At 34.5% G+C, this 27,819-nt stretch overlaps 1 protein-coding gene across 1 annotated transcript in view; it reads right to left on the bottom strand.

Moving 5' to 3' along the window:
- Nucleotides 1-1,635: 1,635 nt before the first annotated feature.
- LOC132731415 (zinc transporter ZIP10-like) overlaps nt 1,636-27,819 on the bottom strand; it is a 35,188-nt gene continuing 9,004 nt past the window's right edge. The window contains exons 2-9 of the mRNA XM_060717598.1: nt 21,466-22,803; nt 17,689-17,941; nt 17,127-17,296; nt 10,995-11,159; nt 7,815-7,929; nt 5,015-5,392; nt 3,017-3,204; nt 1,636-1,945 (exon numbers count right to left, since the gene is read on the bottom strand). Of these exons, the coding sequence (XP_060573581.1) occupies nt 1,799-1,945; nt 3,017-3,204; nt 5,015-5,392; nt 7,815-7,929; nt 10,995-11,159; nt 17,127-17,296; nt 17,689-17,941; nt 21,466-22,794 (2,745 nt within the window). The 5' untranslated portion in view covers nt 22,795-22,803 and the 3' untranslated portion in view covers nt 1,636-1,798. The remainder of the gene's footprint in view (nt 1,946-3,016; nt 3,205-5,014; nt 5,393-7,814; nt 7,930-10,994; nt 11,160-17,126; nt 17,297-17,688; nt 17,942-21,465; nt 22,804-27,819) is intronic.

Below are 27,819 nucleotides of genomic sequence, written 5' to 3'. Positions count from 1 at the left end.
TCCAGAGAGCTAACACAGTTTTTCCATCTTTGGCTGTGTCCTAGTTTTTGACCTAGAAATCATTAAAACCTTTCGAACCAATTTCCATATTTAGACTGAAACATTAGCCTCTAAACTGTTAAAGGGAGACACAGGCACAATTTTCATTTCTTCGTTTTGAATTTATCATTCATTATTCTGATTGGTCAGGTTAGAGCATAAAGATATCACAATAATTGTCACAGTAAACTCTGTGGGGCATCCATGGCTGAGTGGTTAAGGTCGTTGACTTCAAACCACTTGCCCCTCACCGCTGTGGGTTCATATCCCGGCACAAGGAACTTTGGATTCTTTCATGTGAGGAAGCTATCCAGCTAGCTTATCGAACGTCGGTGGTTCTGAAATAATGCACGGAAGGGCACCGGAGGTCTTCCTCCACCAGTAAAGCTGGAACGTCGCGATATGGCCTACACTGTGTCCATGTGACGTAAAACCCAAAACAAACAAACAGTAAACTCTGGAAAAGTTTAAAGACATATCAAATGAATGGTTTAGGTTTGTTTCATCATATAATATCCACAATATATGTTATTAATATAAATTCCAGAGTTTGTTCAGGTCACATGACTAGTTTTAAAAATACTCGGTGATCTTGTCTGGGTCTTAATTTCGTTCAACATATATAGATATATTTACACTTTAAACCCAAAATATATAAAATTTAAACAGAAATTCATGCTGGGACTTTTACCATAAGATAATTTTGATATTTTTGTCATTTATTTGCCCGATTATTCCATATTTGGGCTTGTGACCTAGTTTTTGACCCCAAATGACCTTTATGTCATATTCTTACTTGAGCTGGAATTCATTCAAGTTTTGACCTCCAGGGGAATGAATAATATATAACTTTTGTTTTGAGGACCACAAGGTGATGTTCCATGCCACATATCTAAACTCTTGACATTGTACACATTTACTTTCTGAGAAGATTTTCAGCATTTTTACTACGCAAGTCTATGTAAACTTAGTGATCCCCAGGATTGGGCCATTTTTTACTCAAGGAGCTTGACTTATATAACTTTTGTTGTGGTCTACTAGCCAATGCTACAATCCAAATATTTAAGCACTTGACATGTAGATTCAATAAAGATGACTTAAATGTTGTTTCCTGTACAACTCTTTATAAATTAAGTGATCCTTAGGGACTCAAAGACTTAAATGTATTATCCACGTATATATATAAGCCTTTGTAACTAAGTGACCCCTAAGTGGGGCCATTTTTTTCACCCCAGGGGAATGATTTATATATCTTTTGACTGTATAGGACCACAAAGAGTTGCAACATGCCAAAATCTAAAAATAATAGTTTCTTAAGTTATAAGATGTTTAAAAAATTCCATTTTTTAGACTTTTTTTAGTTCCTGTGACCTATGTATGTATTACACATGGATTATTTATAAAATTTTGTAGATGACCACCTAAGGATCATTCAGGTAAATGTTAGTCAAAATCCATCAAGCCATTTAGGAGGTTTGGGAGATGTTGTTAAGAAATTGTGGACAACGACAAACAATGATCGCCGGACATACTGCCATCGCAAAAGCTAACCTCTGATCACTTTGTGCTCAGGTGATGTAAATAGTACTAAACATATTAAACTTTATTGTTTATTTCAAGGTCCTTTTAAGGATAATTAATAAATCCACTTTATTTCAACTAATTTCAGCAAAAAAAAAAGTTCACTACTTTCACTTGAGATTCAATAACATGATGCCAGTTTTTACATTATGGAATGTTGTAGTTTTGTTTACATCACTTAATCCATTATTGTCAGAAGATCTTCCTCAAAGAGAGCTATAGTCAGCATAATCCCTGCTCCAGTACACATGCCTACGCCCTGTAGAAGAAGATGACATAATGGATGCTCTCCCTTCTTTGTGTCCACTGACGACAACTCTGGTAACTATAGAAATAAAGGATATTATTAAACCTTTGTGACTTCCTTCAAAGAAACAAGAGGGCCACGATGGCCCTGAAATCGCTCACCTGAATATAGAAATCTCCATGATTAAGAACAAGTAATATTGTAAACTATAAACAGAAGCAGTTATGAAATCTAGATCTTAAACTGATGTCACAAAAGTCATAATTATTTGTATCTGAAATAGTGCATGTGTAAAAACAATACTGGTTGCCAATTTAGACCCCAGGGGTTTGATTTGAAGAAACTTGGTAGACACTCATTACAAGATGTTTCATGCTAAATATCTAAGCTCTAGCTATTTGGGTTTTTTAAAAGAAGATTTTTTAAGTTTTTATTATATATATAAATAAGGAAAATCAATGATCCCCCAGAGCTGGGCCAATTTTGACCCAAGGGCTTTTATTTGAGCAAACTTTGTAGACACTCACTAGAAGATGTTTCATGCTTAATATCTAAGTTCTAGCTATTTGTGTTTTTTAAAAGAAGATTTTTTCAGTTTTTATTATATACATATAAGGAAAACCAATGACCCCAGGGGGTGGGGCAAATTTTGTCCCCAAGGCTTTTATTTGAACAAACTTGTTAGACATTCACTAGAAGATGTTCCCCTTAAAAAAATATTTGAACAAATTTGGTAGACACTTACTAGAAGATGTTTTATGCTAAATATCTAAGCTCTAGCTTGTTGGAGTTTTTAAAAGAAGATCTCTTTTTCTTACTTTTTACATATAAGTATAATCAATGAACCCCTGGGGTAGGGCCAATTTTGACCCCAGGGCTTTTATTTGAACAAACTTGATAGACACCCATTAGAAGATGTTTCATGCTAAATATCTAAGCTCTAGCTCTTTGGGTTTTTTTAATTACTGTGCAGGGATTGGTTTCAGAGGAGATGTGGTTTAGAGTAATTGTTGATGATGCACGCCGCACAACAACGGACAGGGGGGGGGGGGAATCACAATAGCTCACCATGAGCATGTTGTGCTCAGATAAGCTAAAAATATTGTGTCGCATTTTCATATTATAAAGGGAAAGTAAAAATTCTGATACCATATCCACAAGAGCGATGTATAGGAACATTCCTCCAACCAAAGTGAATACCCATAGAGTGGCTCCTTCTTGGTTACCAACAGCCACACCAATCAACATACCAACAAAACACAAGATGGATGAGAGACAGTTGTAAATAATAGCTTGCTTTGGTGACATACCAGCTCTCAATAACATTGCAAAATCACCTGAAATAAAGACATTTCCTTAAAAGCTTGCACAAGACCATAATATATTTTCTTAAAGGGACTCCACTGAGGTTTAAAAGTCTTAAAAACATAACATTTGAATTTCTTACATAAATGGGCTGGGGCATTTTAAACAGAAATATATGCAAAGATAGTTAAGAAATATACTTTGAAATAAATTGAAAATCGTATTTTTATACTTTCTTATCCCGATGTGAGTGAAAAGTGTCTAAATGCTTTTCATTTTGGGTCACTTTTTACATTTTGAATAATTATTCTGGAAAAAACGAAGTGTGCGAATGATCTGAAATTTTGCACAAAGATAAGTGGTCTAACCCTACATCAAATGGTACATTTATCTGGGAAAAATATTTTCAGTCCCATCATGTCAAAAAACCTCAGTGGAGTCCCTTTAATAATTGAAACTCATTAAAGACATAAATGTAATAAACAAAGTTTGTTTATGTTGTTCTTACAATTGTATGTTTTTTTTAAACATTGTTTATCACTTATCAGTTCTCACACAAAGATCTTTCTGTTGAGAAAACAAATTCACTTATAAGTTCAGTAAACTTCTATATTCTACACTCTTTCCCACCTGCATAATGAGTATCAGTGGAAACAAGCAACTATCATAGTAAAGCAAACAATCCATAAGTCCCCTACCAATTAGAACCCAGCAACATTCTGAAGGGACATTGGTCATTGAATTATGGCACTGAATGAATGAAAGACATGAATAAACTTAAATCTTTTGAGTTCTTAGTTTGTCTGTATCATAGTAATGTGTTAAGTTTCCCTAATTATGTTTATAGAACAGATAATCAAAAGATCCAATTTTCTCAGGATGAATATGTATAAATTAACTATTGTTTCAACTTTTCTCTACTTTCAGTAAATCTGTTGGAAAAAGTACAATGTCTTTAAAAGTGATCTCAGGAAACAGTTTTTAGAAATGGACAGACAGACCAACATACAGAGACTCTGAGGGTAAATCTTTAAACATCCCTGGTTGTTAGCAGAATATAACATTTCTAAAAATAGTCGTTAACACTATCTCAATTCATTTAGAAGTTGCATCACTTTGAAATCAGTTTTGATTGAAAAGAAAACTATGCAAAATAGTGATTTTTGGCAATTTTGAGATGTCCCCACGTTGCCATGGTAACAGGAAATTTAAGATTGAGCATGCTGTTACAGAGGTTATGGTTCAGTCAACATTTGTGGGTGTTCAATCTTTCAAAAGGGGGTTAATATATCCCCATATCATGTAAGGGTTTGAAATAAGCGACCTCGACTATTCTAAGAAATTTAGACATTTTGTGACAAAAACATACTCATTACTTCCCTAAAATAGGTTGGAAAGAGCAAAGAAAAAGGACCTAAATTTTGCATGCGACACTCCCCCTCACAATAGTGAACATTTGTGCCAAGTAATATTGAAATCCCTCTATACATGTAGAATTTTTGCTCCAAACAACGTTTTTTATGACCACTGTGACCTTGAGACCTGCTTCATGCCCACGACATGGCCTCTCATAGTGGTGAACATTTGTATGAAGTTTCAACATTTTGAGGCGTTTGCATCCCTGTGGTTTAGTTTTTATGTGAAAGCTGGTATCTCTATCAGGGAATGGATTGAAACTTTACACAACCACCAGGGGTGAAACTATAATATGACCTGTTTTTCAAGTGATCAATCTCATATTACATTATCCCTTGCACAATGAAGGTAAGTTAATCTGTTTATTAATATGCAAACGATATTTACTTATCTATGTAACTGTATTATGGATTAAGATTAGAATACCTATTTCATGTGGCAGCTCATGACAAAATACAGCAACAGAGGTGCTAAATCCACCAGTGATACTGTTAGTAAATGCAGCCCCAATAGCCAGACCATCACAAAAATTATGTATCCCATCCCCAAGGATGACCATCCAAGCTACTGAAGCAACAGAGTTTGGTATAGCATCTATCCCATGAGAATGTCCATGCCCATGGTGTTTTGGTGAAGCCATAACAATAACAGAATTGTTAATCATTGAAGATGTTTCATCGCCATCAACACATGTCTCTACACAGTCTGGTTTCCTCTGACCATGTTCATGACTGACAGATGCTGTGTTTTCAAAACTGATGGTGCAATGCTCTGTATGAACTTCATCCGCATATGCCCCAAGAGCTAAAAAACAAAACAGGACTCGATTGTGAAATGCAATGCACTTTAGTAGGAACAAAGGATATATAATCTAACAATAATAAATTTCAAATACAAGATGGCCATGATGACCCTAAAATCGCTCATTTGAATATAATATTCTCCAGGAAATTTAGGACAAGTAAACTAACAAGAGCCACTGCCGGGTGGGGTCAATGCTCGACTTTTGACTCTCTGAAAGTAAACAAAGAAACGTCTGAACTAATCTTAACGTTTCCTTTTATAACTTTAATAGGTCTTGTCACACTAGTTTTGTCAAAGTGTGAATCCTTTCCATAAATAAATGACAATAGAATGAAAATAATAAAATTTAGAAGAAAGAAAAATATTATATATACAGGGCTCATCCTGGGGGGATGTATATATTATATATGGATTACAGAAGGAAAAAAAACAACAAGAAATCAAGAAATGTCCAATGACACATATGCCCCCTTTCTAGCCCTTGACTCACGTTATTGGTAGTTTTGTTTTAGAAACTTGCCATAAATGGGTACATTGAAGTATTAAATTACGAAAGAATAAATATATAAATATGATGAAGACTTTGTGATCAATAGTTTTCAAGATAATGAGCGGACCATTCTGACATTAAAAGCCCCTGTGACCTTGACCTTTGAACTAGTGACCCAAAATCAATAGTTATGACCAATCAATAGTAGAACTAAAACTATCACTAAATGTGATTATACCCCCCCCCCTGACTGCTTCGGAAATGAGGAAGTTACTAGTAACAGAATACTTTGTAAAAGAATTGAAATAGAGTTATGGTTGTGGTAAATTAAAGATAGTTGTGGTTCTTGTATGTTGCATTTTCTTTCAATGTGGTTGACCATTCTCTCATTGCCCTTGACCATTGTATGAAGTTTTATTTAATTCCTATTGACTATTAATTAACTACTAGTTTTCAAGTTATGCTCTGGACAAAAAAGTAACAAAGGACAATAACTGTAATTAGTCCAAATAAAGTTATGGTTCTTGTGCACTGCACTTCATCTCACTGCCCATGACCATTGTACCAACCATTAATTTTCAAGATATGCATTAGACAATAAAAAGTAATACAGGGCAAAACTTTCAAATGAATCAAGAAAGAGTTATGGTTTCAGTGCACTGTGCTTCCTCTCAATATACTTGACCATTGAATGGAATTGTATTGGTGTCCAACAAGTAGTTTTCAAGTTATGCTCTGGACAAGAAAAAAGCAATGGAAAAGTAACAAAGGGCAATAACTGATTAAACTCTATAATTACTCTGGACAGACTTATGGTTCTTGTGCACTGCACTTCCTCTTATTGTGCTTGACCATAATGGCATTTTATAAAGTTGTTTTGAATTTCAACCACTACTTTTCAAGTCATGCAAAAGGATCAAAGGGCAATAACTCTGTAATTGTCAAAATGAAGTTATGGGTATTGTGCACTGCACTTCCTCTCAATGTGTTTGACCATTGTATGAAGTTATATTGAATTCCAACCATAAGTCTTCAAATTATGGTCCGGACAAAAGAAAGCAATGGAAAAGTAACAAAGGGCAATAATTCTGTAATTGATGAAGATGGAGTTATGGTTCTCATGCACTGCACTTCTTCTTATTGTGCTTGACCATTGTATGAAGTTGTTTTGAATTCCAACCAGTAGTTTTTAAGGTATGCTCCAGACCAGGAAAATGCAACGGACTGCTGAACCGACCTACCGACCTGGGTAAGACTCCTATTTACCCCCCAAAACTTCATTTCGGGGGTATAAATATGAAGACTTTGTGATAAATAGCTTTCAAAATAATAAGCGGAAACCATACTAACATTCAAGAACACTGTGACCTTGACCTTTGACCAAGTGACCCCAAAATCAACAAGAGGGACAAGATGGCCCTAGATTGCTCACCTGAACCATCAAACTACCTAGACAAGCATCCTGACCAAGTTTGATGGTAAATGAGTAAAAAATATGACCACTTGAGTGTTAACAAGGTTTTTCTATATTTAGCTCCTGTGACCTAGTTTTTCAGGCGAGATGACCCATGTTCAAACTCATCCGAGCAATTACCTAGGCAAGCGTCCTGACCAAGTTGGATGATTATTGTGTCAAAAATGTGACAAGTGTGGACGGAAGACAGAGTGTATTCAATGATCCTAAAAGCTCACCCTGAGCTAGCTCTGGTGAGCTTATAAGGGTCACTTACTAGTTATGACCAATCAGTATGTGAAGTATGAAGACTTTGTGATAAATAGTTTTCAAATAATAAGCAGAAATCATTTTGACATTTTAGGAAATTAAGGCCCCTGTGAATGGTAAAATTGCGACTAAGTTTAATCTGGAAAATTACAAAAATAATTTCAAGGTTGTGAACTTTATAACTTATAAAGTATTAAGATGGAGGTTACCTTTGTTTGGGTGGATACTCATCACGATTCCATCACATTCACTATCTGCAAGTTTTTCTCCAACCTTCAACATTTCCTCATCTTTCAAACATTTTTTTCTACGATTTCTTTTTTGCTAAAAATTAAATTAGATTACTATTTATAAATGATGTTCTTTTTATTTAAACATAATTATATAAATACATCAAAACAAGAAATTGTGTCATTAGGACACTTTTGCCTCAATTTGTTAAGGTGGGACACTATTATGCCCCAATGAAATTTTGTTTCAACTAGAAATGTGTCCATAGGACATGGGTGCCCTGACACTCCACTGATTTGTCAAACTTAAGGCTCTAGGTCAGATATTTTTTGGGCTACACATGACACAAGTTGAAAAGTAAAATATTTTTACTAAGTCAAGGGCAATAACTTTACAAATATTGAATAAATCCACAAGCAAACCCAAAGGTGCAAAAGTACACAGGCTGACATTGAACAAGTTGAAAATTGCAAATTTATACTAAGTCAAGGGCAATAACTCTAACAAGAAGGCCCAGAGGGCCCTGTATTGTTCACCTGAGAAATATGTCAAAAGGTCAAAGTGTAGCTCCTTTTCACCCCAGAAGCACAATTTGCAAACAAGAGCCATGTCAACATGGCCATCCCCCGCCGAATGTGTTTGCTCATATGAAGAATGTATATGTAGTAGAGCGGAATAATTCCATTTTAAGAGGTCTTTTGGTAATGAAAACTGACGGCTATAGTGATTACAGATTTGAAACCTATGTGAATACTGATGGCTGAAAATAACAAAGGGCAATTACTGAAAAATAATGCAGGGTAGGTTATCATTCTTGTGTGCTGCATCCCTCCTCAGTAAAATCTATCCACCTTTGAAGTTTCAAGTTGATACCTCAAATACTTTTTGAGAAAAAAATTGAATTGAAAAATTAAGTATGAAAAAGAACAAAGGGCAATAACACAACAATTATTAAAGGTAGAGTTATCATTCTTGTGCAGTGCACACCTCCTGAGTGAGATCTACGCACCTATGAAGTTTCATTTTGATATCTCAAAGGCTTTTTGAGTTATGCTCTGGACAAAAATTAATTTTGAAAAACAACAAAGGGCAATAACTCAAAAATAATGCAGGGTAGAGTTATCATTCTTAAGCACTGCACTCCTCCTCAATGAGATCCATCCATCTTTGAAGTTTCAAGTTGATACCTCAAATACTTTTTCAGATAAGCTCTGGACAAAATAGCATGAAAAAAAACAAAGGGCAATAACTCAAAAATTGTATAGGGAAGAATTATCATTCTTGCGCACAACATTCCTCCTCAATAAGATCTATCCACCTATGACATTTCATGTTGATATCTCAAACACTTTTTGAGTTATGCTCCACTCAGGTGAAAAATTAGGTATGAAAAATAACAAAGGGCAATAACTCAAAAATTATACAAGGTAGAGTTATCATTCTTGTGCACTGCACACCTCCTGAGTGAGATCTATGCACCTATGAAGTTTCATGTTAATATCTCATAGGCTTTTGGAGTAATGCTCTGGACAAAAATCAATTTTGAAAAATAACAAAGGGCAATAACTAAAAAATCATGCAAGGTAGAGTTATCATTCTTGTGCACTGCACTCCTCCTCGATGAGGTCTATCCACCTATGAAGTTTCAAGTTGATAACTCAAATACTTTTAGAGATATGCTCCGGACAAAAATGTCGGACGGAAGGTCGGACGGACGGAGACTATTTCTATATCCTCCGCCGAAATTTTTCGGCGGGGGATAACAAGAAACAGCTAAATTTGAAAAAAATGTGCACACTGTCACCAGGAAATTTTTGTGTAAAATTATTTCAAATTGAACCAGTGGTTAAGATGTTGTTTAAATGTTGTTGTTTTCTAATTTTTAAATCTGGCAGCCATTTTATCAAACAGTTCAGCCTGTCACTAAGTGAGAGGTGAGCCAATAAAAAATGATAGAAAAGAGAGGGAAAACATTTAACCTAGCTGGGGATTAAACTGTCGACCTCAATTCCCCGGGCCAATTTTGACCCTAGGGGTTTTATTTCAACAAACATGGTAGACATACACTAGAACATGTTTCATGCCAAATATCTAAGCTTTAGGTCTTAATGATTTTCACAAGAAGATTTTTTTGAAGATTTTTTTTAAGTTTTTACTAAATAAACCTATATATAAGGAAAATCAATGACCCCTGGGGCAGGGCCAATTTTGACCATATGGCCTTTTTTAAAAAAAACTTCATGGGGGAGAATCATGTCGTTCGTTACCCAAACAAACAGATGGTTGATGCAGCCAAAAAGTAAGTTTTTCCTCTTTTTCTACAAAATTAGCGAAGTTCTAGTGTAAAGGTACATATATAAACCTCTTCCACAGTTTGCCAGGCACACATGATTTTATTTCATGATGTTTCATCCCATCTGAAATGTGCGTCACAAGATTCGAAGTGAGAGAATTTTCCACCAGTTTGATCGTGATAACTTATGTCCCTGGAAAAAGTTCAAAGTGCAATAATTCCAAAATTAGGCAAGGCAGAGTAACTGTTCTTTGCACTGCACTTCATGTGATCTATCAACCTACAAAGTTTTTTGTTGATAGCTCTTATGGTTTCCGAGTTATTCCCAGATAAAGTTCAATATGTAAAAATGAACAAAGGGCAATAACTACAAAATTTGGCAAGGCGGATTTCAAGTTCTTTTGCACTGCACATCCACCCATTGAGATCTATCTGCCTACAAAGTTTCATGTTGATATCTCTTGTAGTTTTAGAGTTATTTCCAGGACAAGATTTTTTAAAAGGGGAGATAATTCAAAAAATTGGGCAAATTAGAGTTCTGTTTTTTTTGTACTGCACTTTTACTCAATGAGATCTATCTACCAACAAAGTTTCATGTTGATATCTCTTATAATTTTAGAGTAATATCCCAGACACAGTTCAAAAAGTAAAAATAAACAAAGGGCAATAACTCCAAAATTAGGCAAGGCAGAGTTATGATTTTTCATGTACTGCACATCTACCCATAGAGATATATCTACCTACAAATTAAGTTTCATGTTGATATCTCTTACAGTTTTACAGCTACTCCTGGTCATGATTTTTCTAAAAGGGGAGGTAATTCAAAAATGAGAGTTATGGAAATAAACAACCCGTCTGTATTTACCTTTTTCTTCCTTTTAAAGTCTGTGAATATTGTAAGCAATCTCTCTGTAAAGAAAAAGAAATAAATTCCTAGAAGGCCACATAGACCTTTATAAATTGGTCCTGTATCATGAGAGTGACCTCCACCATGTGTGTGATCATGTCCATTGTGTCCACTAGCCATTGCCTGAAATAATAAAATTATAAAGCTATTATTTTTAATTATAAAATTATCATCATTTTCATAAAACTGTCTTTCATTCTGTTTGATCATTCCAACCACTCGGTACAGTTTTTTATAAAAGCATAAATTAATTTCACTTTATTTTTGTTTTGCTTTTCTGGCTTATGTCTATTTTAACACGTTTCTGGCCATATCTTGACAGTCAATCCACCGAACAGGTTTTCCTGGGTAGATTACCAGTAATTACAAATTTTTCCTTAAGTTACCAACCGCATAATCCTAATTTCTGAATCAGTGGTGAGACAAATAACCATTTGAGCTGCATCATGACAAAACCAACATAATGGGTTTGCGACCAGCATGGATCCAGACCAGCCTGCGCATCCTTGCAGTCTGATCAGGATCCATGCTGTTTGATACAAACCCTATACCAAGTACAAAAACTGATAGCGAACAGCATGGATCCTGATCAGACTGCGCAGGCTTGTCTGGATCCATGCTGGTCGCAAACCCATTATGTTGGTTTTGTCATGACGCGGCTCATTTAATTCAACCTCCAAGATCAATGGAGAACTTAAGCATCATCTGAAAATCCAAACCAGCTACCTCTTGATTACTAATCAGATGCTCTCCCTATTGAGCTATGCTGGAAAACTTTTACTGTGTTTGGAGGATGTGTTTGTTAAAAACAAATGCCCCCCGACTCTTATTCTTGTCAGTAACAATATTTCAAACAAGATATGTTTGTAAAACATGTATGCCCCCTATCGGCAGCCAATCAGTCATGTGATCAGGTTTTGACCTAGTGACCAAAAAATCAATAATCAAAGTATGCTTGGTTATCTGGATATGACAATGTTTTTTTATCAAACTACAGTAAACTCTGCTTATAACGAACTCATTGGGACATTTAAAATCTGTTCCTTATATCCGGAGTTCCTTGTAGGCATATAGCGAATTAGTTCCTTATATCAGGAGTTTTTATAGCGAACAGATTTACATAAATAAACGAACTGATTGTTTACCATCGTCCTCCATTTTGAAGAGCATTTGTTTAAGAAAAATTAGCCATTTATTTCTTTTTTAGACACGATACCCAAGAGCGTATTTTTTTGGAATTTAAAAATCCGTTTTAGTTCACTCTCTTTCTCAATTTCTCATAAAAATACATTATTTTGTTTCTAAACTCACGGGGGGGAATCACGTGACTTTGTATAGTAATACCCACGAGAAAATGGCGACTGCTGAGCCCCGGTAAGTACCTTATTATGTTAAATTAAGGTGACAAACGTTTCTTAAATCAAAACAAAACCTAGGGTATCATATGCTCGTTAATTTTCTTCAAATGACAATACAAAGTGCATTATCCTACGTTTTGTGGTTTTTGAGAACATTGTTTGAATTGTGTGAAAATTGCACATTTAGCGATAGTAATTCGCATGAAGCGATATAATTTGGTACCAAAATAAATGAAAATAAACTTACTTTCTGCACTTAAGACACAAAATCAATCATTTTATTGACATCTGTTATCGTAGAAGTTCATATAAAATATATTTTCGAAGGTCTGTATCCTACAAATGTTCTTTGCAAATGTATAGTAAGTAAAACGAACAATTTCTGGATAGTAAGTTACACGAAAACAAAATAGTAAGTTTCACGCACAGTTTCCATTAGCATACATATACATTAAAAGAAAGTTAAAGTTCATATGTTAAGAGATAGAAAATACTTATTTCAATTATTCAAGATCAAATATTTCACTTTTTTCAAGTTTTTTTGTCTACAGGACGAATGCTGAATTGGTTGTTATTATAATATATCAAATGAACTTTTGATGGGATTTGATATTACACGGCTCAGTGTTATTTTTCTGTGGCGATAGTAGTTCTTTGACCTCTGCAGTTTCAGGTGTGTCTTGGTCCTCATTTTACTGTAATGAACAAATATAATTGCTTGTTAATTGGTATGGTGATATTTATTAACTGAATACTGATCGATCTTTTTATATGGCGCTATTTGTCACTATGTTACTTAATTTATGAAAATATATTGAAGAATTCGCAAGAACAAAATAACTTCTTACAAAAAAACAACAACAAAAAAAACAACAACAACAAACAACAATGATACGGTGATACAAGTTATGATTAAAGGCACATTGTTCCTCATAAATCCATTGTTTTAATTCTTTAGAAATGTCAAACATGTGTTTGATAATGTTTAAATAATGGATAAAACGTATGATAGTATTTTCTTACAACTGAAAAAGGTAGCACTGAACATTATATTAAGTGATGTGTCGCTAAGGTAGCAAAATGTAAACAAAGTAGTATTTTGACTTCCATACGAAATACTTATTCACTAAAGGTATACCATTTTCCAACAGAACCAAAGATGTAAAAGATAGTTTGAGTATCTAGCAAATGAGTATGTTTTCGGAAACTGTAACAAGATATACCAAAAATAAACAGTATTTTTTTCAAATAAAAATGATAGCATTTAAGAGGCATAATGGACCTTCAAAGAAAAACAAATATTTGAAATCAAACGGTCAGAGATATGAAGGCAAGTGGTGAAAAAAAATATTTACATAAAACAATCTTAGATGCTGGGTTTCAAATCACACCGTCAATGTCGGGACACCTGAGTTAAAGCACCGACGTTTTGTTAGCTAGTTTGATGAAAGAATTCAAGGACTCTGGTCGGACTAGAATTCCATAGCGGTGAGAAGCATGTGTATAAAAATCAGGGACTTTAAACACTCGGCCATGGACGCACTGAATATCTTATTTACTTACTCTATCACAAACATAACATTTTAACAAAACTTTTTGGTTTTATTTATAAAATCTGCCAGTGTATAAAAGAATAAAATTTAATGAAAACTTTGTATACCAGTTCTATGATGGCATTAAATATTAATGTGAAATGGCGAATGTCTTCTCCTTTGCGTTTTTGGTCCAAACTGCAGATACTGAAAAATAAATGATGGTGTTGTAATATTTCCTTCTGCACAGTTATTTCTTTATAAATCTAGTTCTAAAGATAACGGATGTGGGTCCAGTCTAACGTGAAAAAGGGTCAAGTGTAACGTACATTGTTGAGTATCAATATCAATGTCTCATTTAGTTATTTTAAGTTAAGTAATCTTTTATGAAATTATATGAATATGAATACATGTATTATGAAATAATATGAATTATTATTAAAATACTCTCTCGATATTTGTTTTTCTCTGTCACCGTAGACGGAACACACTTGCAAATTTGAAACCAAAAGAATTATAAAATAGTTTCGTCACATTTAAGTAAGCTATTGGAAACTGTGCGTGAAACTTACTATTTTGTTTTCGTGTAACTTACTATCCAGATATTGTTCGTTTTACTTACTAAACACTTACAAAGAACATTTGTAGGCTACAGACCTTCGAACAAAATTTTATATGGAATTCTACAAGAACAGATGTCAATAAAATGATTGATTTGGTGTCTTAAGTGCAAAAAGAAGGCTTATTTTCATTTAGTTTGGTACCAAGTTATATCGCTTCGTGCGAATTACTATGGCTGAATGTGCAATTTTCACACAATTCAAACAATGTTCTCAAAAACCACAAAATGTAGGATAATGCACTTTGTATTGTCATTTAAAGAAAATTAACGCGCATATGATACGCGAGGTTTTGTTTTGATTTAAGAAACGTTTGTCACCTTAATTTAACATAATAAGGTACTTACCGGGGCTCAGCTGTCGCCATTTTCTCGTGGGTATTACTATACAAAGTCACGTGATTCCCCCCCGTGAAACTCAGTGCTTTTCGTTTTCTTTCCATGTTTAAGATTTTTTTTTTCGATTTTTGTTCCTTTTCTTTTTATACTGAATATCTTTTATTATATTTTAAGGGTGACATTTACTTATAAAAGATAAAGATTTCTTTTCATTTCACTCAATCGTTCTTAAAATGTAGGAGCATGTGTGATTATGTTGAATATAAATGAGCCGCGTCACAACAAAACCAACATAATGGGTTTGCGACCAGCATGCGCATCCGCGCAGTCTGATCAGGATCCATGCTGTTCGCTTACAAACCCTATAACAAGTAGAGAAACTGATAGCGAACAGCATGGATCCTGATCAGACTGCTCGGATGCACAGGCTGGTCTGGATCCATGCTGTTTGCAAACCCATTATGTTGGTTTTGTCGTGACGCGGCTCAAATGATCACAATTATTTTACTCGAGCAAAACTGTTCAAGAAAAGACATATAGAATAAAACGAATAACTGTTTAATCTTGGTGACAAAAAGTAATGCTAAAATATCCTAAATAAAAAACTAATACGTACTGCTATAAAGATTCATTTTCACAGCTGTATTAAAATACATACAGCAATAAACGGTACTTTCGGCCGAGTTTTTATCCGTGCCAATAAAAACAAAAATTGAAAATGTGTGATCTTTGTGACAAAAATTAATACTAAAATATCCTAAATAGAAAACTATTACGCACTGCTATAAAAATTCATTTTCACAGCTGTATTGAAGTATACATACAGCAATAAACGGTACTTTCGGCAGAGTTTTTATCCGTGCCAATAAAAACGAAAATTGAAAATGTGTGATCTACACTGGAGCCGCGATATAGCACTCATGTTGGGGTCCATGATCTCAAGACATCGTTGTAACGAGTAACTTTTTACAACGCTCATTGTGTAATTATAGCGAAAATATCGCATTACCCCACCCACCGCCGAAACATATAACGCTTGTTAGTGGAAATGATTGTTTACTTACCTTCCATTGGATATCAGTCCAAGCTTTTTTATATATTATTATTAATTATTTTTTAAAGCATTACTGAATATCTTTGATATAAACATGAAATTTACGAATTAAAAATATAAACCATGAATGTACAATTGTTGATAAATTTCCAGTAAAACAGCGGTGTTAACGTGTGTTATGTGTGGTCATGAAAATTGATACCTAGTGGATGGGACTAAATTAATCGTCTTTCCTGCTGTCTCATGTGAAAAAATCATGCAGTCATCCTCAACAACTTTTTTGCCGATAGATCGAAAGTGCATGCTTTTTAAAATTAATTGTACGCTTGGGTGATTTACTTAACTCTTTGGTGTTTGCATGTTTTAACTAACAGTTTGATACCTGACTGATCAACAGTTCAAAATGAACAAAAGAGCGGATTAACGCTTACCTGTGTATGACTTCACACCTTCTTATCATGAGTGACGTAATTATGACTGTTTATTGCACTCGACTGACACATTGAACAAGCGTTATAGTGGATAAGGTGCGGTATTGATATACATGAAAAAAAAATTATAATCGGCGAAAAATACCTTTTTTTTTGGGGGGAGCCAAGGCATATGAGCGTTCTACTGAGATTAGCGCTATACCGAAGAGCGCTATATCGCGGCTCCAGTGTATTTACGGATAGCCGATATTTTGGAGTTCGTTATAAAAGTGTATTTTTCTGTATTTTTAACTAAATCGGGACTAAGAAATGAGTTCCTTATAAGCGATTATTCCTTATAACCGTGTTCGCTATAACCTTATATATTTATATTAAATAAAGAAGGGCAAAATTCAGGCCAAAAGAAATTGTTCTTTATAACTGGAAATTCGCTATAACTGTGTTCGCTATAAGTGAAGTTTACTGTATATGTTTAGTCTTTAAGTGTGACCTCATACTTGTTCCAGCTCATCACAAATTGTCAAATTCCGTACACATTAAATTATGCAAGTAAGTTAAAAATCTGTGATTGAATGACAAGGATATTGACTGGACATGTCACTATCAATACACCACTATGACATGACATTTAGCATCTAAGTATGAGCTTGACCTTTGGGCTTGTGAACTAAATTTTGTTCACTACAAAAAAATTAATGATTTCTCCATTTAACAGGTTATTTTAGAAATTTTGACAACAGTGTTATTTTCAACATACATGTGGAAACAGATGAAGGAGTGCATCTCCTGACATGGCTCCAACAGCTAGGGCAACAAGGAACTGCAACATGTGGTTGTAGAATACTTTCTGCATAATAGGTATAACAGCCACACCAAGCAACCCAACAAGGGAGATAATAATCACTGCTATTGAACTGAATCCCCATACTGAAATAAAACAAGATTGCATTTATGACAAAAAATGCCATGCCACCACATTACTATAACAGAGGTAGATTTTTTTTTTCTTTACAACTGAACTTTGCCATATTATGCAGTTCAACGATCATTAAAAAGCTCATCCTGAGCAAGCTCAGGTGAGCTAAAAAACAAAATGGTATTAAAGCCTAAACTAGGTTTTCAAATTTGAATAACATCATAAGAACCAAACCTTTTTAAAAAAAAATTTGTAACAGTTATCAGAAGAATAATATTTTGTATAATAATTAATTTTGTATCATGTTAAAAAGATGATTACACATAATCAAATATGTTATATCTTATGTCATTAGATTAGTTATCTTTTATTTCTTAATTTTATAAGTAAAACAATAGCATACCTTTTAAAGGAACATTAGATATATCTACAGTAGCACTTTCTGTACCAGTTGTGTGAGCATGCTCATGGTCACTGTGATCATGGACACTATTATGACTGCCATGGAATCCTGTACGTTTATCATGGAAACTATGACAAGAATCTTCATCTATCTGATACAGAATACTTGGACAAAGTTCCTTAAACACATCTTTAGTTATTACTTCACCTTTGTCAATATCTACTATCTGCAAGAAGTCGTGTGTAGACAGACACTGAAATAAGGTAAAAAAAAACAATAAATATTTAAACACCATAAAAATAATAACAAGCAAATTCATTGAATTTATATCCCCCGCCGAGTACTGGTTATTATTAACACAACAACTGAAGACATAAGGCTTTATTTATATATAAATCATGACATAAACAGTAATATTTGAACTTGATAAATAATCAGGGCAATAACAGAGCCATAATTTTGTGTTAAATAGTAAAATCTGGAAATGCCAATGAGATATATGCATACTACATAATAAATCAAGGGCCATAAAGCTGAGTTATAAGTATCTGACCGAAAAAACAAGGTGACTATATGCACATCTCCTCTTAGTATCCCATAAAGTTTCATTGAATTCCAGCCAGTAGTTGCAAAGAAGTAGCGCGGAAACGATTTTTACTCTATATGCAAACTACATAACTAATCAAGGGTCATAACTCTAAGTTAAAGGGTCTGACTGGAACAAGCCGACAATATGCGCATCTCCTCTTAATATTGATGATTCCCATAAAGTTTCTTTGAATTCCAGCCAGTAGTTGCAGAGAACTACTCCGAAACGATTTTTACTCCATATGCATACTGCATAACTAATCAAGGGCCATAACTCTGAGTTAAAGTGTCTGACCGGAACAAGTCGAGGATATGCGCATCTCCTCTTGGTATTGATATTTCCCATAAAGTTTCGTTGAATTCCAGCCAGTAGTTGCAGAAAACTACTCCGGAAACGATTTTTACTCTATATCAAACTACATAACTAATCAAGGGCCATAACTCTGAGTTAAAGGGTCGGACCAGAACAAGCTGACGATATGCGCATCTCCTCTTGATATTAATGATTCCCATAAAGTTTCGTTGAATTACAGCCAGTAGTTGCAGAGAACTACTCCGGAAAAGATTTTTACTCTATATACATACTACATAACTAATCAAGGGCCATAACTCTGAGTTAAAGAGTCAGACTGGAACAAGCCGACGATATGCTAATCTCCTCTTGATATCGATGATTCCCATAAAGTTTCGTTGAATTCCAGCCAGTAGTTGCAGAGAACTACTCCGGAAACTAAATTCGGACGGACGGATGGATGGACGGACGGACGTACAGACAACGCCAAAACTATATCCCCCTCCCGATTCAATCGGCGGGGGATAATTAAATAAAACAAGAAAAATGGTAATGCCACGAAACCAGGTTTTCAATTATCACCATTGTAAAGAAATAATTAAGTATTTTGTAATAACAGCAGATGGCACTAGAAATCAGTGTCCATAGGACACGGGTGCCCCCACACGCCACCAATTTGTCAATCTTATGTCTCCTAAGGTCAATTTTTTTTTTTGGCTACATCTGCCCAAGGGCAAATACTACAAATACTGAATAAATCCACAAGAGAACCCCAAGGTGCATAAGTACACATGCTGACCAACATTCTTGTAAATTTTCAGGCCTACAGGTCATAAGCTTTTTGAGTTACATGCAACACAAGTTAAATATTGTAAATTTTTACTAAGTCAAGGGCAATAACTCTAAAAATACTAAAAATATCCACAGGAAAATACCCAGGTGCACAATTACACATGCTGAGCAACATTCCTGTAAGGTTTCATGACTCTAGGTCAAAAACTTTTTTGAGTTACATGTGACACAAGTTGAAAAATGGAAATTTTTACTAAGTCATGGGCAAAAATTCTAAAAATATTAAAATATCCACACAAAAATACCCAGGTGCACAACTACACATGACGATCGACATTCCTGTAAGGTTTCATGACACCTAAGGTCAAATATTTTTTGTGTTACGTGCGACACAAGTTAAAAATTGTAAAGTTTTACTTAGTCAAGGGCAATAACTCTAAAAATACTAAAAATATCCACATGAAAATACCCAGATGTACAACTTCACATGCTGAGCAACATTCTTGTAAGGTTTCATGACTCTAGGTCAAATATTTTTTTAGTTACGTGCGACACAAGTTGAAAATTGCAATTTTTTACAGTCAAGGGCAATAACTCTAAAAATACTAAATATATCCACATGAAAATACCCAGGTGCACAAATTCACATGCTGATCAACATTCCTGTAAGGTTTCATGACTCTAGGTCAATTACTTTTTGAGCTACGTGTGACACAAAAAAGGAACGGACGGAAGGACGGACAAGGGTAAATCTAAATCCCCCCTATAGTGGGGGCACAAAAATTAAAATGATATTGACCTTGGTACTAGGATATTAATAATAGTATTTCATTCCTAAATCTAGTTATTGACCGGAAACTGATTTTCTATTTTTAGTAACAGTATTTATGTTGACCCTTAAGGAGGTCCAAAAGCTTTCATAAGTGAGGTCTTGACTCTTTACATAAGCTTAAATAAAGCAAAGTTCATTAAAAAATCTAATGCCAAACTCTAGTTATTGATCAGAAATCAATTTTAAACCAGGGGCTTTTATTTGAACAAATTTGGTAGAAACCAATAAGAAGATGTTTCATGATAAATATCTAAGCTGTAACTCTTTGGGGTTTTTATATGAGATTTTTTAAGTTTTGACTTTATACATTTAGGGAAAAACAATGACCTCCCCCCCCCCCTTCAGAGGGGCCAATTTTAACCCCAGGGCTTCTATTTGAACAAACTTGGTAGACACTCACCAGAAGATATTTCATGCTGAGTATCTAAACCCTAGCTCTTTGGGTTTTTTAAAAGAAGATTTTTTTAAGTTTTTACTTTACAAATATAAGGAAAATCAATGCCCCCTTGGGCGGGGCCAATTTTAATCCAAGGGCCCTTATTTGAACAAACTTGGTAGACACCCATTAGAAGATGTTTCATGCTTAATATCTTAGCTCTAGCTCTTTGGGGTTTTTAAAAGAAGATTTTTAAAGTTTTTACTATATACATAAAGGAAAGAACAATGACCCCCTTGGGCGGAGCCAATTTTTACCCCAGGGCTTTTATTTGAGCAAAATTGGTAGACACTGACTAGATGATGTATCATGCCAAATATTTAAGCTCTAGCCCTTTTGGTTTTCTTAAAGAAGATATTTTAAGTTTTTTCTTTCTTCTGCTTGGAATTAAATTCTTTGAACAATCTTTAAAGTTGACTACCAAAGAAACTTTCCTGTGAAGTTTGGATGAAATTGGCTGAGTGGTTTATGAGGAGATGTCATTTAAAGTAAAAGTTAGACTTTTTATTATGAGATGAAGAGCTTTTAACATTTGACCTTTAAGCGTGACTTTGACCTTGGGGGTAGCAACCTAATTATTGCGCTCTGCACATCATCTCATTATGATTATGATGATTACTTGTGCCAATTTATTTCAATTTTTTTTTTGCAGTGCTTTAAAAGATATGGAGCGGACACAAGTGTTCCCTTGGGGAGCATTAAAAAACAAATTTGAAGTTACTATACATGAACTTTAAAACAATGGAAAGATAGTTAACTAAATTATTTATATTTGAAAGTCGAAAAGCCTATTGTTTACACTAAATGTAAATTTGTAAAATAACAAGATGTTTATACTTCTGAAGTATCTGTTTCTCTCTTTTGAACACTATGGTTGTGATCATGTTTGCTAGTATCATTATGATCATCGCTGTGGTCATGATCATTGCTGTGGTCATGATCATGTGAGTGGTCATGATCACCTGAGTGGTCATGTTCATCGGAGTGGTCATGTTCTTCTGTGTGGTCATGATCATCGCTGTGGTCATGATCATCTGTGTGGTTATGATCACCTGAGTGGTAATGATCATCTGAGTGGTCATGTTCTTCTGTGTGATCATGTTCATCTATGTGGTCATGATCATGTGAGTGGTCATGATCATGTGAGTGGTCATGTTCATCATTGTGGTCATGTTCTTCTATGTGGTCATGATCATGTGAATGGTCATGTTCTTCTGTGTGGTTATGTTCTTCTGTGTGATCATGTTCTTCTGTGTGATCATGTTCATGTGAGTGGTCATGTTCATCTGTGTGGTTATGTTCTTCTGTGTGGTCATGTTCATCTATGTGGTCATGATCTTGTGAGTGGTCATGTTTATTGGAGTGGTCATGATCATCTATGTGGTCATGATCATGTGAATGGTCATGTTCATCTGTGTGGTTATGTTCTTCTGTGTGATCATGTTCATCTATGTGGTCAAGATCATGTGAGTGGTCATGATCATGTGAGTGGTCATGATCTTCTGTGTGGTCATGTTCTTCTGTGTGGTCATGTTCTTCTGTGTGGTCATGTTCTTCTTTGTGGTCATGATCATCTGTGTGATCATGTTCTTCTGTGTGATCATGTTCATGTGAGTGGTCATGTTCATCTGTGTGGTTATGTTCTTCTGTGTGGTCATGTTCATCTATGTGGTCATGATCTTGTGAGTGGTCATGTTTATTGGAGTGGTCATGATCATCTATGTGGTCATGATCATGTGAATGGTCATGTTCTTCTGTGTGGTCATGTTCTTCTGTGTGGTCATGATCATCTGTGTGGTCATGTTCTTCTGTGTGGTCATGTTCATCTATGTGGTCATGATCACCTGTGTGGTCATGTTTATTGGAGTGGTCATGATCATCTGGGTGGTCATGATCAAACTTAAAAATGCCACCAAGACCAAGGTTGTGTAACATGTGTTCAAATCCCTCAAAAGTTATCTCTCTTCCATTTCCATATTTTGTCATCAATTTCATCAAAAAGAAGTCTTTCTCCATGAAATAAAATTCTTTTGAATCTTCAGTGGCATCAATGCTGTCTGTAAGTTTAGATATCTGAGCACTTATGTTTGGTGTGTCAGCTTTTGCCTGCCAACCATAATACAGTAAGCACATCAGGCAAACACATGGACCACTTGAAACACACATGGTGTAGATCTGTAAAAAAGCATCTATGATAATTATTTTTGTATGAATAAACATGTATTTCCTAACAACTCCTACAAATTAATGGCATCTAGGATGCAATGGTATACCATTGAAATTGATGGCCCTGAATCACTCATCTGACATACAATGCTAGAAATAGTCACAATTCTTCTGAACCAGGTGATGCTCCATGAGGGGGTTTTGGACACAGGAAAGTATAAAAAAAATGAACAAAGGGCAAAAACTCCAAAATTAGGCAATGTAGAGTTATGGTTTTTGCACTGCACTTCTATTCAATGAGATCTATCTATCTAGAAAGTTTCGTGTTGATATCTCTTATAGTTTCAGAGTTATGTCCCGGGTAAAATTCAAAGTGTAAAAATGAACAAAGGGCAATAACACCAAAATTGGTCAAGGTTGTGTTTAGTTTCTTAAGCATTGCAGTTCTATCAAATGAGATCTATCTACCTACAAAGTTTCATGTTGATACCTCTTATAGTTTAAGAGTTATGACTTGGACAAAGTTCAAAGTGTAAAAATAAACAAACGCAACAAGGCAGTCTGAAGGACAGCTAAATCCCCTTCCGCAGTGAACATGATGTGTACTTCTTGACCTTTTACCAATCATGACCTTGATGTTGTGTCATGCTTATCATAAGCACATAGTCTCACGATGGTGATTATTTGTGCCAAGTTATTTAAAATCTTCCATAAAGTCAAAAAGTTATGGAGAACATAATTTATAACCTTGACCTTGGGTGTATTAACCTGGATGTCCCGCTCTGCAGATTGTGTCATGGAGGGGATCATTTTTCGCAAAGTAATTTTAAAACCTTTGAATTTTCAATAAGTTATAGAGCTGACATGTGACATGAATAGATGATTGTACATTGGACCTTTGAGTGTGACCCTGACCTTCCGGGTAGTGATTTGATTATTGTGCTTTGCCAATGGTGTCATAATGGTGATCATTTCTGCCAAGTTATCATAAAAAAACTGCATCAGTTTAAATGTTATGGACAGACACGAAATGTAGACTTTCTAACATTTGACCTGTAAATGTGACCTTGACCTTGGGGGTAGCAATTCAATTATTATGCTCTGCACATCATCTCATAATGGTGATCACTTGTGCCAAGTTATTTTTAAAAAATTTCAGTGGATTAATTTGTTAAGTGTAGAGTAAGCACGGATGCAATATAAATCCGTGGAGTAATTATTAGTCCTAAAATATTTACAAAGTTAGTTATTAAAAAAAATTATTTCATTATTTTTTCCCTTGATTTACTAGTATAGTTAACAGTACCTGAAAGAAAACATCATAAGTTAAAGCATTTTCATGTTTAGGAAAATATATTTTTGAATTTACATCAAATAAAGACATGTCAAATAGACCAAGGTTTTTTCACAATTAATATTTCTTTGTTTATTGATTGCTTTTACTTATTTGTTCATCACGTTTGAATAAATGCATACATTCACACATAATTATTTATGTTTATTTACTACATGCTTTACGGTGGTTTATAGTAATATAAAATTATCAGTGATATAAAACTGATAATTTCACTGTTTTAAACAGTAAAATTATCAGTTTGATAGTATCATAGTGCCACATCATTTTGATGATTTTTTTCTAATGGTACTTTTTCATGGCCAAAAATCTACTGGCCCGTCCGACCACCAACCTTGCAATAATCACCGGACCGATGCTAAATTTAGTGGCCTCGGACTGGCGCTTATTTCGAAGACTGTAAAAGCCTTAAATGGTACAATTAAATTACTGACAAATTATAGCCTATTAATGTTTTCAATAACTTTATTATATGGTAAATCATCAGTTCTTCATTAGGTAAAGCTTTATTTATTTGTAAATATGAAATTATATATAGATTTTTTTGAAAACCTTTTTTAATGTGTGTAATAAATAATTATATCATTTATAGACAAAAGGGAAAATGAAAGAAGCAAAATATTGTCTAAAACATAATAATATAATTTAATAAAATATTCTCTGAAAATCAATTTTGGGGCCAGATTGACCGATTTTGGGGCCGGGTTAACCAATTTTTAGGGCCGCCCCGCTTAACCCATTTTAGGGCCGCATTGACCAAATAAAACTAATGTGGGGCCGGATTGACAAATTTTGGGGCCGGATTGACTTGAGGCCAGCTTTACTTCGGGCCGGGTTGACTGTAATTCCAATATACTTTCCCACACTGATGTTTAATAGATTTCTTTCATACAAACACGGCACATTTAGCCGATTTTATCCAATTGACTACTTTGTAAGCCAACATTGCTGAAACGAGCATTTCTTACCCATTTTACCCATTTTAAAGCATGATCACAAAATATGGATTCCATACGGGCGCAGCCATTATTAGTGACATCACTAAAAGTTTAATAGTCGGATACCCGTGTCCAGTCAATTAATTTATCTTGTCTGCTGACAATCCCGATTGTATGAAAAAAGTAAAAAATTGTCAATAAAATTTTTAAACAAGAATTTGTAACAGAGTTACTAATGTCCCCCGCCTCTGTCAGTTTTATATGAAGCATAAAATTGTGCTATTTCAAAAGATTGAGGTATGGATCTCAGGACATTCAGTCCAAAATTATGATCAATGCTAGATCTGCAAAATTAATGCAACAATAAATTTGTTAAAAAAATAAAATGAAACACGGAATTTAAAAATCTATCATGTTAAGCTTTGACCTCTAAGTGTAACCTTGACCTTGGAGGTAGGGATGCAGGTGTTGTGCATGACATAACGTCATATTATTGAGACTATTTGTGCCAAGTATTTTCAAAATCCCTTGAACTATGAAGAAGTTATAGATTGGACACAAAATATACCCTATAACAGACTATGTAAATCTTTGACTTCTAAGTGTGACCTTGACCTTGGAGGTAGGGACACAGATGTTACGCATGATAAATCATCTAATCATTGTGACCATTTGTGCCAAGTCTTTTCAAAATCCCTTAATTAATCTATGAAGAAGTAATGGACGGGACACAAAATATACCAAACAACAGACTCTGTTAACCTTTGACCTATAAGTGTGACCTTGACCTTGGAGGTGGGGGTGCAGGTGTTGTACTTGACATATCGTCTTATTATTGTGACTATTTGTGCCAAGTTATTTTAAAATCCCTTGAACTATGAAGAAGTTTTAGATCCGACACAAAATATACCCTATAACAGACTATGTTAATTTTTGACCTCTTAGTGTGACCTTGACCTTGGAGGTAGGGATGCAGGTGTTGCGCATGACACATCCTCTTATTATAGTGGCTATTTGTGCGAAGTATTTTCAAAATCCTTTGATCTATGAACCGGACACAAAATATACCCTGTAACAGACTATGTAAGTATTTGACCTCCAAGTGTGACCTTGACCTTGAAAGTAGGTGACTGGTTTTTGCGCATGACACATCGTCTGATTATTGTGAACAATTATGGCAAGTACTTACAAAATCCCTTCATAGATAAGAAAGTTATGGACCGGACACGACATATACCATCAAATAGACAATGTTGACCTTGAATGAGCAAGTGCGACCTTGACCCTGGAGGTTGGGGTCTGGTTGTTGCGCAGGACACATCGTCTTATTATAATAAACATTTGTGCCAAGTTATTTCAAATTCCTTTCATAAATGTCAAAGTTATGGACCGGACACGAAAGTGTGACAGACGGACGGACGGCGACTATATGCTCCCCCGAAATTTTTCGGGGAGCTTAAAAAATCATATGTACTCTTTAAGTTGAATTGTGTAATTCATATATATAATTCATTGATGATGTGAATGTTTTTATGTTTACTATTATACATTGTGCAGTACAAATGGCTTATCAACGCTTATCAAGGAAATAAAAGTGAAAGGTGCATACTTGTTTAGATTCATTTGAAGTATAACCCAAGTTCCTGAACACTGTGAGGTGTGAAAAAAGATAGTAATCAGTCTGGTCTATAAATCTTTGTCAAATTGATGACATCTGGCTTCTTCTTTAACGAAATAATTGATTATCACAGAACGTAATATCATATACAGCAGATGAATTGTGAAAATTGTGACATCATTATCGTCAGCGACGACGAAACTGATATCCATACATGTACATTAACACCAGTTACCAGTATAAATAGACAATCAAAAACAAAGGCATTTTTCCTTAGAAATCATTACATTAAATAAACAAGAAACACATGGCAATGCCATGAAACCAGGTTTGCAATTAATTATTAATCACCATTGTATATAAATATGTTGTAGTTGAAATACAAATACAAGCAACAAACAATGTAACTATGTGCAATGTAAATCATGAATAATGAATTTTCTATTTTTAGTAACTGTAACCTTGACCCTAGAAGGCCAAAAAGCCATCCCAAGTGAGGTCTTTATAAAAACTTGCTTTACACCAAAGTTCATAAAAATATCTTATTCCAAACTAGTTATTGACCGGAAACCTATTTTCTATTTTTAGTAACAGTGACCTGACTGGAAACAGATTTTCTATTTTTAGCAACATTGACCTTGACCTTGACACTATAGGACCCAAAAGCAGGCAGATGAGCTGGCAGGCATGCAACAACCTAGAGAGTTTCTTTTTTATAACTAAAAAAAGTTTGTTGTGATTAAAAGGATATATTACACTTTTAATTAAATTTTATGGAAAAAACAAAGGGCCAGGAAAAGTTATATTTAATTTTCATACAACACAGCGGTATGTAACATAGTCAACTACGAGACCACACTTTTATGTTAATTAATTAATTACTTTAATCAGTTAAGTGATACTTTTAAACATATGTACTACAATTATTTTTAACTTCTATAGATACATACATGTACTATGTATTTTAAGAGTTGTTATACATGTATATATACATATAAGGTATATGTTGTTTATATTGGGACTGAAGCAAGTAGATTTTGACATTTGAATTGTCTATCTAAGCATCACATGATGTAATTGCACTCGATTGGTATTTAATGTTCATGTATAAATTG

The sequence above is a fragment of the Ruditapes philippinarum genome, unplaced genomic scaffold (genome assembly GCF_026571515.1).
Source record: "Ruditapes philippinarum isolate M1 unplaced genomic scaffold, ASM2657151v2 ctg5722_1_1_1_1, whole genome shotgun sequence".
Lineage (NCBI taxonomy): Eukaryota > Metazoa > Mollusca > Bivalvia > Venerida > Veneridae > Ruditapes > Ruditapes philippinarum.
Note: the sequence above shows the minus strand (reverse complement) of the source record. Positions and strands in the feature narration are given on the sequence as shown.